The 14,500-nt window shown below is 40.0% G+C and overlaps 1 protein-coding gene and 1 long non-coding RNA gene across 4 annotated transcripts in view; one reads left to right on the plus strand and one right to left on the minus strand.

The window, feature by feature from the left end:
* The window catches only part of LOC148898063 (DENN domain-containing protein 5B-like), a 39,210-nt gene that overhangs the window by 13,008 nt on the left and 11,702 nt on the right, over nucleotides 1-14,500 (minus strand). For 2 of the 3 annotated variants that reach the window (XM_088996916.1, XM_088996918.1), the window contains exons 5-14: nucleotides 12,951-13,445; nucleotides 10,563-10,794; nucleotides 4,962-5,109; nucleotides 3,087-3,183; nucleotides 2,887-3,006; nucleotides 1,609-1,761; nucleotides 1,432-1,513; nucleotides 1,254-1,320; nucleotides 243-371; nucleotides 47-168 (exon numbers count right to left, since the gene is read on the minus strand). In XM_088996916.1, coding sequence (XP_088853042.1) covers nucleotides 47-168; nucleotides 243-371; nucleotides 1,254-1,320; nucleotides 1,432-1,513; nucleotides 1,609-1,761; nucleotides 2,887-3,006; nucleotides 3,087-3,183; nucleotides 4,962-5,109; nucleotides 10,563-10,794; nucleotides 12,951-13,445 — 1,645 coding nt within the window. The remainder of the gene's footprint in view (nucleotides 1-46; nucleotides 169-242; nucleotides 372-1,253; nucleotides 1,321-1,431; nucleotides 1,514-1,608; nucleotides 1,762-2,886; nucleotides 3,007-3,086; nucleotides 3,184-4,961; nucleotides 5,110-10,562; nucleotides 10,795-12,950; nucleotides 13,446-14,500) is intronic. The other variant, XM_088996917.1, reaches the window with a different exon arrangement.
* LOC148898064 (uncharacterized) lies at nucleotides 6,630-10,551 on the plus strand. Its single transcript, XR_016115034.1, has 3 exons — nucleotides 6,630-7,033; nucleotides 7,283-7,432; nucleotides 7,860-10,551. It is a non-coding gene; the product is annotated as an uncharacterized LOC148898064 (long non-coding RNA).

The following is a 14,500-nucleotide window of genomic DNA, read 5'->3' on the forward strand; positions in this document are numbered from 1 at the left end:
GGGTCACAGAAATGAACAAACGGCAATTGTATTTGCATTGACTCACTGATAGAAGCGAAGGCGCGTGTGAAGCAGAGGTAGTCCACCGTGTTGAGAGAGAGAAGATGGAATAGAAACTGTTCCCTTTCTTCCTCAAATAAAAGGAACGCGTGAGGCTTGTATAACTGTCTGTGTGGACAAATAAGAGCAAACAAGGTCAAATAAGGCCCTGGACAAAGACAGGAATTCTATTCATTGTTTACCTCAGCAACTCCTGGTTTGTAAGTAGCTCTTTAAGATGCTGTGAGAGCATCTTCTTCTCCAGGGCCAAGCTGATCCAGGCCCGGGCTTGTCCTACCTCAGACAGACCCTCACTCATCGTTTGGATAAACCTGAAAAAAAATGTTGTGCACACGTCAAGAATGATATAGTAATTTATCATTATTAATTGTCAAGTGTTGTGTGGGGTGACAATTTTTTAAATGTGTCAGGGTCCTTGCATCATTTTCTTTTTATATCAGAAGTGACCACTTTGAGTAACAGTCGCCCATAGAGTTCGCCACGTGTGCACAATAAATATAAAAACAACCAGAAAAACAAATAAACAACTCTCCACACCATTTTCTATTTGTAGTCAACCAATCCCTTTCCAAGTCGAGTGAAATGGGAGTGAGCACACACATAACATTATTTAAAGCTGCGCGGTGTCATACTAATTCTTTGCCGCTGGCCATATTGTAGTTATGTTTTCCTATCGAGGGCCATTATGAATTTAGAGAACCATTACAATGTTTCCTCTCCTCCACAAAATACATCCAGAACGCACAACAAATTAATGAATAACTAGTTTTCAAATCTGAGGTCAAGAATAATGACTGTTATTGTTTACGTACGACAATTTTAAATTTTGGTTCAGACTTTAGCAAGCTTCATTTCACAAGTTTTCACAAGATTTGGTTTCGCAGGCCGAATAAAATGATATGGCGGTCGTGCTACACAAATAAAGTTCAGATGTTCTACCCGACTAAATTTTCTTGATGTAGCGCTTTCACACTGTGGGCTTATCCTGGCATTTTTGTCATCACATCTTACAACACAAGCTCCGGTCCACAGAGTGCGTCCACAGCATTAGAAGGACCTTCGTGTTCAAAAGTATCAGTCAGAAGGGTTCGAAATAATGAATTATACATTGTACTATTTCCGTTTATTTTCCAAGGGAATATATCCGAATATAAGCAACAAAATGTCTTCCATTAGACACTACAGTTACTCACCTGATATCTTGCACTAAGGATCCTCTGAGAAGGACAGCGCCTTCGTCATATGTCCTCTGGTCTGCGCCTGAAAATATTTGACAGACATCAGAAAATGCATCTCATTTGAAGTTGGAATGAACTTTGAAAGCCACAGGATGATGTCCAATTCATCACAGCATGTCATCCCAATATCTGCTACCTGGAGACTCAGCAGGCACCTCTGTTTTCTCCAGGGCCGCTTGGAAATGAAGCAGGTGCGACCACAGAGCGGATTTGCCCTGTTTAAACACACCAACAGTTATTTGTAAATATGATGCCTCTGCGAGTGTGCTGACATCATTTTCATTTGGCTGGTTGCGTGATACCGTCTGACCTGTTTCATCTGCAGACCGTGGCCCCAGGTTCTCTCCAGTAGGTCGCACAGACCGTGGACCAAGGTGTTCTCCTGCAGGACGGTGATGTTGGCCTCCCCCTGACCCACTTCCACGCTCTCCTTCCCCATCCTCTCCATCAACATACGTTTGGTCTTGAGAAGCAGAACAAATTGAATAGCAATAGAACAATTAGAACAATAGAGTGTATGCAAACAACACTAGACTATGTGTGTCAAAGCTAAGGCCCGAGGGCCAGATCTGACCCGCCTCGGCATTTTTTGCGGCTGACAAAAGCATATCAAGCATATCAACTTCCATAACTCTTGCTAAAGATTGAACCAATAATTGAAATTGTCACACGTAATCCACGACAACTTTGGAAACAAGCCATTCTTCTCGACTTCTGATTCAAAATGTAGTCATCCTTGAATTTGTTGTCCGCTGTGTTTGTAATATGTGGAGGTGGTTAAACATTTATGTGATCTCACAAAAGTAATTGTCGTCATGGCCCTCTCCAAGGTAACTGCATTGAGGCCCGCGAGTTTGACACTGTTGCTTGTTGACCGTTTCACCACTTAAGTTAAGGTAACAAAACTGCAAATATTCTGTGAGAAAACAAACCCTTACGTGTCATCTGACCAATGCAGAGCAATTGATCACAAAAAGTAAATGGCTTGAAGGCTCATTTTAGCTCCCATCGCAATTTGAATAGGTCATGTGTCAATTGAAAAGATGTGATTGTCGATGTGCAACTTTGACAGAAGGCAGTCGGGTCATTTTCAGTAAATGTTTATGACATACACTCGATTTATCCTCCTCACCAACAGATTGCTTTGGTTAATTATTTCAGACTGAAGTACAACTACATGTGGAAAAAAACCTGGACTTTTGTACTGTAAATAGCACAGCCATCTTATGTTGATGCAATACAGCTACATGTATCAATATGCCTTTTCTTGATACTTGCACTATGTACATTTTTTATGAAATCTTTTTGCACAGTTACAGTTTACACTTCAATCTTCTGACATTTTTTATTATGCTTAGAATATCTTGTTTTTATCCTTTCACCCCATCCCCTTTCAAATGGCTGCTGTGTACTGCAAATTGTGGGACTATTAAAGGCTTTCTTATCTTATCTTATTCATCGTCAAAGGGAAAAAAAATACATTTTAGGGAATATCTAGTGGCAACATTGCAGTGTCAATACAGTAAAATAAAAATAACCTCGCTGGCAGAGTTAATATTGATTTTTGGAGACCATCAAGAGCTCTCACCTTCAATCGACACTCACTCAGCAGCCCATGAACAAACTCCATGTGGGTCTGAGCGATGACTTGAGGTGACAGGTCCAGAAACTTCACCTGGTTAAGGTACTTCCTTGCCAATGAGTGCTTCTGTGGAGGAAACCAAAATTAACAGACATAAATCAATCGCCTTTTTGCACGGGATTGTTTCTGAATGCCAAACAAAGCACCTGTCTCGGTTCACCATATGGTGCAGAAAGCTCTGCTCCTGCTGACGTCCGCCTGGGATCGGCTATGCGGGATGCTGTGACAAAACTGGACCGCCCCCTCGGATATAAACAATCAGACACTAGGCACTGAAGAAATTACAGGAACGACATGTACATATGTCTCATATTCAGGTTTTGAGCTTAAGACCAAAACAAAGGCAAAGTAAGAGGACTATGCTGTTCCTATACTTTTGGAGGGTACTGTCATTCTCTTTGCTGCACCTTTAATTTGATTGTCAATCTGAATTTGAAGTGGCATAAACAACTCAAAGTAACATGTTCTCTTTTGTTGACAAATCAAAGGAAAATATCATCCGAGCAACATCTGTTTCTTGAGAAAACCGCAAGTAAGGTCACTAACAAGTCAAGATACCACCGTACTATACATCAATGCCTTCTGACAATAAATTCTCAAAAGTAACTATGAAAAAAAAACTGCACACTTGTATATATGGGTTGATGCGATATTTCAATGTGCCTTTCTTGATACTTGCACTATGTAGTTTTTTATGAAACGGTTTTGCACATTTACATTTGCACAGTATACAGTTGACAGTTTTATTTTGTTATGCTCAGAATAGTATCTTGTTTTCTATCCTTTCACCCCCCACCCCGTCCCCTTTCAATTGCTGCCGTGGACTGCAAATTTCCCCATTGTGGGACGAATTAAGGTTTTCTGATTCTGATTCTGATGAGTAGATTGACTAAGGCTGAAAAAAAGTTCATGAATGAAAGGCTTCATGTTCGATTCCATTCTGGTTTAGTCCCTGTGAGGAGTCCACCAAGCTCCCGCTGCGTGCTAATGAGTCGTTGACTTTATGCCATCACCATTCATCATGGTGTGACTGAAGCACAAAGAGCTATGAATTCCTTCAGAGCGAGCCAAGTGCAATATAAAGCAGTCTATTTCCATGATACAAAAAGACAATCAAGGTGATTCACAAGACCGATTTGGTAGAGAGCCTTGGATTCAACCTGTAACACGGTGAACACCGGCTTTATCATGATTCGGTGCATCTTCTTCTTCTTCTTTTCCTTTCGGCATTTCCCTTCAAGGGGTCGCCACAGCGAATCAGTCTCCTCGATCTTCAGAGGTTTGATTTGAATGTTTGTTTTGGCCAAGATTTTATGTTGGATGCCATTCCTGACTTATCATGATTCAGTGCATAAACCAAGAATATAAATTGGATTTTCAAGCGATTGGTTTGGATTTTCTATATATTGTGGTGCTCCATGTGTGTAAGGTACCAGTTGTTTGAAGGTTGGCGACCTATGGCTTTTTAGCATTTAGCTACTGAATTTTCATTAAATGAAATTACTATACGTTATTTCGTTGAACATTTTGTCTTATGAATTGCTGTATCGCGTTTAATTCTCATTTGTTTGATGCTCTGTTTGGATCATTAATGCTTTATGTGTGTTGAAGTGGCTGTTGTTTGAAAATTTATCATTTGCACTTATATTTGTGTTGTCATATTTTGTTCTTTTGTTCTATTGACTTCAAGATGGTGCTACGAGAGAGTTTTGTTTGTCTACTGCTTCCCTTTCTTTCCTCTTCTTTCCATCACTTTGCAGCTGTGAAATGTAAATGTTTCTATTGCGAGACTAGTAAAGGTTAATCCAATCCAATCCAATCCAATGCAACCTATGCACATTTTTATTATGATTAAGTTTACAGACTTTGAAATTGTTTAGTTGAACATTTTGGCATTTAAAAACAATATCTGTGGTTCCTTGCACAATCCATTTTTTTTACCAGCTAAATCGGTCATCTTGCCTGTTGTATTGCTTGGGCCGCTTCAGACATTGATTGCCAATCCCGGATGAAAGACTCACTTGTTGCTTTGCGAGTGTATGAGGACATCGGCCTGTAGCTTGGGAAAGTAGCCTGGATGGTGACGACCCTGGCCAATCCTCATGTTCAGGAGGTGCGGGTGTATGGCGGTGTGATCGGCCTTCAGCAGCCGACGCTCAATGGCCTGAGCTGCACATGCACACACACAATGAAAATGGAAGGAAAACACAATGGTATTTGTCACTGACATGAGCAACCACTGCCTCTTCAGAGAAGATAGATCATCTGCGCATTCATATATTAACTTGAGCCTTGATATTAATTTAAAATTATTACACTGCATATAAAATGGGTTTATACACTCAAAGCAGTCATTGGTAATCAGCAGGTTTTCTGACACAGTATGTAAAGAAGGGAATAGCCACAGCAATGTGTTTGTAGGAGAACTAGTCCTCAAAATTGGACACCAAGGACAACAGGCCCTATAAGGACTATGCTGGGGGGTCAACTATTCGTTGTAGAGCAGTCAAAGATATGTTGTAATTTCACCCTCCCCAAAATCTAGACCTGCACTGTCTAAATATAGTGAGGATACAAATCATTTTACAGAATATACCGGTGATTTATTTTCCCTCAGATTTGAAATAAATTGCAAAACACTTGTTAATTACTGATGTAATAAAATTTGATTTTTGTGCAATCCTTTCATAAGAAAGCTAGTTTTTAAACTTGTTTTAAAAAACTGAGAAAGCTGCTATTGTTTTCAAAATCAGTAATTTGTTGAAAAAAATAGCTGTGTTGAATTTATTGTGATGAAGAGTTGTCTGTCTGAGGTATGTTATTGTATGGACCATTTGTTTGGATTGGATTGGATTGGATTTGCCTTTATTAGTCTCGCAGTGGAGAAATTTACATTTCACAGCAGCAAAGTTATGAAAGAAATGAAAGTAGAAAAGCAAAACATAGGAGCTGCTGGAAAGGCAGCCACTGTCGCTTTGAGGACCAAAAGCACGGAGGTGGCAGCAACATACGTTCATATCCATCATATGTGTTCACAATTTTTTAAAAAGATGCTTAATTTTCAATTGCACACATTACAACGAATCATAGTGATGCAATGTCTTTTCATGATACAATATTCGGCTAGGGAGTGTTCATTTTATACATCAAGTGGAATGAAGAAAAGGCTGAATGAGGATCAGATTGGAAAGGGACGCAAAACAGCTCATCCCCCAACGCATTCTTTAGCACACATCCCCATCCATCCATTCTCCACTGTAAAACTAATAAAGGCATATCCAATCCAATCCAATCCAATCTTTAATGCCCTTCCATGTGCACCAACCCCCCTCCAAACCTAATTGACTTTGATGTTCATATGAACAACATATGATTTTAGTTTGATGTGCCTATGCACAATAAATCAACAGAATCATCATTGGCCCACAAACCAGACATTTTATTGTGATGAAATCGGATTGTTTTGATTTCCTTTTCACAATCATTTTCTTAACCCTCATCGTATGTTGAAAAAAAATCACGTTGATTATGTTGTGGGTCATTTTTACCCATATGTAAAAATCCACAGAAAACAGTCAAATAATAGGTGACATCAGCAACAACCGTTTCTAAGATGTATACTTGAAAAGAAAGACAACATATTTTCTATCCCATTTAGGATGTTTTATGACTGTTTTGAAGAAAGGAAAAGGAAAGGATATTAGTTTAGTCACCACAAAAATGCAACCGGGTAAAACTTACCCCTTAACATAGCATGAGGGTTAAATGATCCTCAGTAAAGAGTTGGTGTATCTTGTGACAGAATTATGAACATTGGGATTGTTTGGCTTTCCCAAAAAGTCATGGTTGACAGGAAAACCTGCAAAAGTGTTCTTTAATGTGTCTCTCAGCTCTTTATCATAATCCTTTAGGGACGATTGTGCCAAATTCGGTATACTGTAAATGCTTACTGTAAATGTTATACGCGTTCCTTTAAAAGAGGTGCAGCTATACCTTTAAGAGCGTCAGTGACATCATATCCTTGATACCCAACACGACGTGCTCCCCCCGTCGTCACAGTGCCTTATATTTTTGGTCATGGATGAAATATCACGTAAGAATATGTTGTAACTATTTTTTGAGCTATTCAGAATAGGTTTGCCTTGATACTGAAATGTATAAAATAACGCTAACTTGTTTATTTACCGTGAAATATTATAAGGAGTGTCTCGAATTCGATTCATGTGGTATGCTAACTCGATTTTCATGATGTACCCGCATGTGGCACATGCAGCGTGTAGTGAAGCACTTGTTTGCTAAGAATTATTACAGCATATTTACTATGCTAATAATATCGACACAGATTTCATGAGTACCAAATCATTCTATGGAAGAGCAGAACAACGTAAAAATCATCCAGTCAACATTGTAGCTGATGTGGAAAGCGAGTCCGAGACATCTGATATCGACGGTGATTTTGTTGATCCTGCCTTCGTACCAGATGCCAATAATTGTAAGTGAATTGTGCTATTTCCACCAATAGCTGTACCTCATAGCTTTGCATGCTTAATATGATTATTGAAACGGAGGTCCGTGGCGTCACCGGTGCGCACCGCAACTTTGATGTATTTCAAGCCCTTGATCTTTTTGATGTGCGTCTCAGCCTGACGCATATCAGACGCTTGAAAATTGTATAAAAGTAGCCGTCGCGGGACAGAGAATCAGACTCATCTCGGACTCAGACCTGGACAGACACACAGCTCGCAGAGACGTGCTCAGCATCGTACGGAGTTCACAGCACGACTTGCTCGACTCCACGATCAAGCTCTGCGTGACACCTACCTCGGAGATCTGACAACGAACCTACTTACAAATAAAGAGAAACATCAAACTCTTTAGGTCCATACTCCCCCCCAAAATACCCATGTATGTCTTTCCAGATCCTGAATGAAATAAACAACCATGTTGATGAAGAAAGTTTGGCATCTGACACAGTCGTGTTAGAAGTTGATGGTTCAGAAGAAGGTGATGTCCAAACAACTGAGAGAATACCTGGAACAAGTCATGGACGCTTCCAGAAGAAAGAGGTTCCGAAACAGTGGTCCGACGCAAGTGGGGAGAACACTGACAACCACGTGTTTGTTGAGGCAGACTGTTGCATTGATGATATTCTATCACCATTCAAATACTTTCAAAGGATTTTTGATGAAAAAAATTATGGATATTATTGTTGAACAGTCGAACCTCTATGCAATGCAAAATGACATCACTGAGCCCCTGTGTCTCACCAAAGAAGAGCTGGAGAAGTGGCTGGGATTGATATTTTATTTCTCAATCTCAAAATTACCAAACACTCGGCTGCATTGGGCTCGAAAGCTTTCGCCGCTAACTGATTATGCTGCAGAATGTATGTCGAGATCGCTTCGAAATTATAAAAAGGAACTTGCATATAGCAGACAACGCAAAACAAGCAGCTCGAGGAAGCCCAAATTATGATCCCTTGCACAAAGTAAGGCCAATGATAAATCACTTGAGACAGAAATTTCAAGAATTAGCCAAATCACAGAGTTTGTCAATTGCTGAACAAATTGTACCCTATAAAGGTAGATCTACACTCAAGCAGTATCTACCAAATCAAAGAAATGGGGGTTCAAGTTGTTTGTGCTGGCAGGTTATGATGGCTACACGTATGACTTCATTCCAGATACAGGAAAGATAGATCCAGTCAGTGATCCCACGGTTCCCGATCTGGAAGCAAGTTCAAATGTTGTGCTCCATTTGGCTCAAACCATCCAACCAGAAAAGAATCATCTATTGTATTTTGACAATTGGTTTACATCTATCCCCTTACTCCAACATTTGCAAACAAGAAAAATCTGGTGTGGCACAGTGAGGCTCAATCGATTGGTTGGACTCAACAAGAGCCAGACTGATGACAAGCAGCTCATGAAAAGAGGCAGAGGTTCCTTTGAAGAAAAAATACTGGTCAAAGATGCCTCTAAGGTGACATTAGTACGCTGGTTTGACGACAAAATAGTCAATATAGTGTCAACCTTTGCAAAGGCAAGTCCTCTGTCTACTGTCAGTTGCTTTGATAGCGAAAGTAGAGAGGTTATAGAAGTTACCATTCCAGATATTGTGAAGAGGTATAATGAGTCGATGGGGGGAGTAGATCTTGCAGATCATCTCCTTTCCCTGTATAGAATCAACACAAAGTCTAAGAAGTCCTACCATAGACTTATTTTCCATTTTTTGGACATGGCTCTTGTGAACTCTTGGCTTCTTTATCGGAAGGATGCTTCTTCTCTTTCCCAGACAAAAAAGGATATATTATGCCTTGCTGAGTTCAAATTGCATGTTGCAATTTGTCTGACAAAAGCAGGAAAGGTATGTCAGCCTGCGAGATCAGCTGAACCGCAAGCTAAAAGACATTGAGGTTCTTTTCCTTCTGATGATATTCGGTTTGACAATATAGCTCATGTTCCATATGTTGCAAAGAACCGCAGCAGGTGCAAGCATGGCACATGTTTGGGGAAAAGTAATATTTACTGCAAAATTTGCAATGTAAATCTTTGTTTGAAGAATCACAAGAACTGCTTTGCATTATTCCATGGTTATTAGCTAGTTTTCTGTATCTGTAAAGGAACTATGTATTTTTTTTAATGTTTTTGTAATGCTAGTCAAAGTTACTTTTGAAAGTAAGAATAAAAAAACTCATGGATAAAATTCTAGTCTTTGAAGTTGCATTTGACATGTTCCAAAAAAGGCACCCACTCAATTGAAGTCTTTCAAGACGATTGTAACAAATTAGGCACATTTTATATTTTTTTAATTGGAAAATAAAAAATGAAGCTCCTAGTATGTTGTTATAGCCATCAATGACCATAGAAATTGAACAGATTTTTTTTTTCTTACTAGAAAATAATTCAGGCAGAAAATATCCAGTGGTTTAGTAAACACAAAAATGCAAATGGGTAATATTGACACCTTAACATAACATGAGGGTCAATGATCCTCAGTAAAGAGTTGGTGTATCTTGATAGCAAATTTCATGCAAATCCGATGGGTGGTTATCTGTGACAGTATTTATGTAAGAATTATCGGGATTGTTTGGCTTTCTCAAAAAGTCATGGTTGATAGGAAAACCTGTAACAGTGTTCTTTAATGTGACTCTCAGCCATTTGTCATAATCTTGGTAAAGAAGAGCCCATGGGTGATCACCTTTTCAGAATTGGATGTAAGCATTAACTTAAAATACTCACCATCTCTCTCAAAAATATATTGATACATGAACACATTAAAGCACACCTTTTCTATACAATATGAACGTATTTGAGTAAAAAATAAATAAACAAATAAGTAAGCTGCAAGCAAAAAAAATGCACCAAAAATATCATTTGTATTGTCGTGTCGGTGTACAAGCGTGTGCCTATGAAAGGTGACGTAAGCTGTGGCTGACAGCATCTTCTGCATGATTGCTCATTGTGTTTGTGTTTCAGTGAATCCTTAAACGTTGGATCACTGGTTACAATGAATAGCAAAGCGGCAATAACTGCTTGCTGCTTTAAGGTGCAAGATGACAAACAATGGCAAAAATGAGAGAGACTGAACGTTGACGTTATCATTGTGTAGTTCTAGTGTACCTGATTCAAAAAGGGTGGAGGATTTCCTGTAGTTACTGCCGGGAGAGTCAACCCGGTCCGTGTGGTAAAGTCGCTCACTTTCCAGGCGGCTGTCAAAGAGCTGTTGAAGTGGCTCGCGGTCAGCCCAGCGAGAGATCACCTTGCTGTCAGCAAAAGATGAAAACATGGACGTCTCCAGGAACCGCGACATGAAGTGCAAGTGGGTCACAGGTTGAGCTGAGAGGAAGGCACCCTGGAAAAAGTAATTGGGTAGTTAAAAGAGGGGCAACGTTTGAAGCGCAAGATCATAACATTGACAAAATGGAATGTTAAATTCAAATATCAGCATACAATTTCAAAAGACTTAATGAAAGTCCTTGTGATATGCATTTGGACACACTGATATGCACTTGTCACAATTACGTTTTCATTTTATTGTGGAGTCCTTTACACAGTGCATTTTTCAGCACTTACCAAATCATTTCTTCATAGATATTTTTGGAAAGCCATTTTCCAATTTTCTGAGAAAGTCCACCAGTTTGATGTGCTTATGCACAATAAATCAACTATATTTTTCTCGATATAAATATAGAAATCTCAACTTCTAGTGAGTAGGCATTTATAAAGTTTCGCCTATGTTAACAAACATTCTGTGTCAATATTTTAGATGGAAAATCCTCAAGTGTGCAGTCCATATAATGCAGCTTCCCCGGTCAGTCCTGAGAAGTGACTCAAATTGTCGGTGGAGATTTCCTGCCCAGTTGTTAATCTCTATCACTCATGCTAAAAGAGCAGTAAGCATTCTTTTCCTTTCCCATGAGAGGTTTCTCACATTTCAAATTTGGTTCAAAATAAGTATGTGCTAATCCTTTGTTTGCTCTGTAGGTGAATGTAATGCGTGTTTAATACATGCTGTTCTACCTTTCTGGGCTCTGCAGGCTTGTGCACTTGATGACCTGCAGCCAATTAATCCAATTAGATGCACATATGGGTGAGCTGCACTTCCCTCGACTAGGACGCTGCCAAACCTTAAGAGTTATTCATGTACTAAATGGCTACTTTGTCAGCAATACGTCTGTGTAAGCTCTCAGTCGTACAGGAGTGGTCCATCGATGAGAAGGTTTCTTCAGCCGTCATCTGTACAAAAGTGAAGGTTTCAGACGTTTCGCCTCCTATCCAAGAGGCTTCGTCAGCGAACTAAAGTCTGACTGGTCGTATCGGCCCCATTTATTATTATCTGATAACCTGGCAAGTTGGCTTGGATTCTGAACTTTAACATGGAACAGGAGCTGCTATTAGTGCTTTATTCCAGAGTATAAAAGAACACATTTTTTTTCCAGTCATTCCCTGTGGGGCAAATGTTTCCAACAACAATGGCTCCAACGTTTCCCTGCTGTATAAAAATTCACCATGTATACAACTACAGATTTTTAATACGGCAGACAAACATTCACTTTTTTTCCCCAATTTTGGCATTTGCCCAATTCTACGTTGCTTCTGTGCAGTACCCTGTTGTGCCGGGCAGCAGACCCATCCCTAGATTGCAGGTTTAGGAGGGGCACTTGAAAATGCACGACAGGTTGAGCGTTGGTCAACTATTCCTAAAACCCTTGAGTAAGCTCTTCCTTTTTTTTCCTCCATATTTTTGGTGTGACTGGACTCTATTTGAGCACCACTGCCACTCCATGTCTTCAAGGGAACCTTTTGCAACCATCGCTGGCAAGTATTATCACAGATATTTACAACGCATTTCCATAATGTCCACCTTGAGTACTTCTGTCACAGACAATGCTGAATGCAGCAAAGTGAAACGATTCATCGAGATGCTTCAGTCATTTGCTATGTGGTGATGTATCATCAATCCAGAATTAATTGGATTAATATTGTACCATCTTTAGATTGTGCGTTTCCATCTCGATTCAATTTTGGGAATACAAATGGATGATTTTATGGCGAACCTGGTGGTAAGCACATACTGTATCTCTTGAAAAGGGCCATCAAGCTCAAGGCACTTATATAAACAGGATCAGAAAGAACTAGGGTTTGCTGAAACACACTTGAACATGCTCACTGTGGTTGGGCACTCAACCCACAACCTCTTGGTTGAGAGTACCACTCAACCACGGAACCATGCCATTCCTTTGTCTTCATTTTTACAAAATCCCTGGGGAATATCTCATTGTTGGCCACACTGGTGATCGGTGAGCTATTTTAGAATAGGCCTACAGTCTCCTGATCTAGCCCTTAGCCCTGATTCTTGATAGTTGTGGATTTATTCAACAAGTTTGATTGTGTCTAAAGTGTGCGGAGGAGTAAAACAAAAATAAATAAATACATAAAAAAAAGAAATAAGGTTAGTTCTTGAACGCATTCCCCCCATCTGCCCATGAAAATGGAATTTTAGTGTACCTTGTCAAAGTTGAACGTTCCCTCTCGATTACTCATCCAGGAATCCAAATCAAGTGCACTGTAAATCACAAACTCCTCATAGCGGCTGAACAAGGTCGCCAAGCCTCCAGAAAACACCTCCCGAAGTTGAATGTTCATCTTTGCCTCATTCATAGCCTCCTCCTCCTCCTTCCACACCCTTTCCAGCGTCTTCCCTTCATCCGCCATCTTATCTCTGCACCTCCAAGCCAGAGCCTGTAGCCTCTCCAGCGCCACCAGTTCTTCACCTCCGAGGTTTCCGTTCCTTCTGTCTTCCATCAGATCCTCCAGGACCAGGGTACTCAGATGAGGAGAGGCCGGGGTGGGCTTTCTGAGGGCTCCTCCCTGCAGGGGGACCCCAAAACGCTGCAGGATGTCACTCAGTTCCCGCACCAGTTCGGCTTGGCCCGGAAAAGCGGGCAGACCCTCAGGAGAATCCATGCAGTGGTTGTCAATATCCACAAAGCAAAGGTTGACCTGTGTATGTAAAAAGACAAAAGCAATAAAAAAATAAAAGAATCAACCCAGAAGTGCTGGAAACATCTTATTATGAGCCCACATCAAGATTTTCATTTCCATGAAAAATCCATGATAAAATTGATTTACTGATTGTTATGTGTCAAAAGTGCTCATGGGATCAGTTTCTTGGCATTGGTGAGTACTCTAGAGTTAAGGAGTCTTGCTAGTATCCGATTGAAAGCAAAGTGAATGCTTGAGTGTAACAAAAACTAATTTCAAGTGGAAAATGGGTTTTGATTTAAAACATGCAACAGCATTTAACCAAAAGGAATCATATCAACCCACTTCAGATCAAATCGATAATATTGAGCTGTTATTGTATCATATTGCAACCCTTGTATTGCCATACACACGAATCATCTTTAGTTGGAAAAAAAACACTTTATGAACAACAAAATAATAATACTCTTATTGGTGAGTCCTCTTCACTGTGGAGAGGTGCAGTGTTTGATTCCTGAAGATTCGCGGAATAGAAAATAGATGGATGGATAATTAGGTTCTGTTTAGTTAATTTCAATTCAATTATACTATTATTTCATTTATTACTCGCTTTTCATTGGCAAAAAGTGAATGTGTGATTAGGAATTATTGTGCAGATAGACCTAGGACAGTGTCAAATTCTAAGTATAGCACAGTTTAGCCAGCTCACTCAACCTTGAGCACCGACATCTGACAGATTAAAACCTCAGGGGAGGAAGGTTGGAAAATGCACGCTTACACAGCCTGACTCAGCCTCATACATCTTACGTACTACTCTATTCACTTCCTGGTTAGTTTTGAAGGTTGTTTCCCACTCCTTGTCATCAAATTGCACCAAAGAAAAACAGTGAGATGATTAATTCACATGAATTCTTCAGGATCACTCATGCTCATGTACTGCTGCTTTCATCTATGCCCCCAAGCGACTCGGCTACCTACTTTCTCGGGCAACTTTAGAAGAGGCTCGGGTGAGAGGCGATGAGGTTGCACAATTGGTTGGAGTAGTGATTGAGGTGGCGTAGGAGAATACACAT

The sequence above is a fragment of the Hippocampus bargibanti genome, linkage group LG05 (genome assembly GCF_051943395.1).
Source record: "Hippocampus bargibanti isolate YZ-2025 linkage group LG05, ASM5194339v1, whole genome shotgun sequence".
Lineage (NCBI taxonomy): Eukaryota > Metazoa > Chordata > Actinopteri > Syngnathiformes > Syngnathidae > Hippocampus > Hippocampus bargibanti.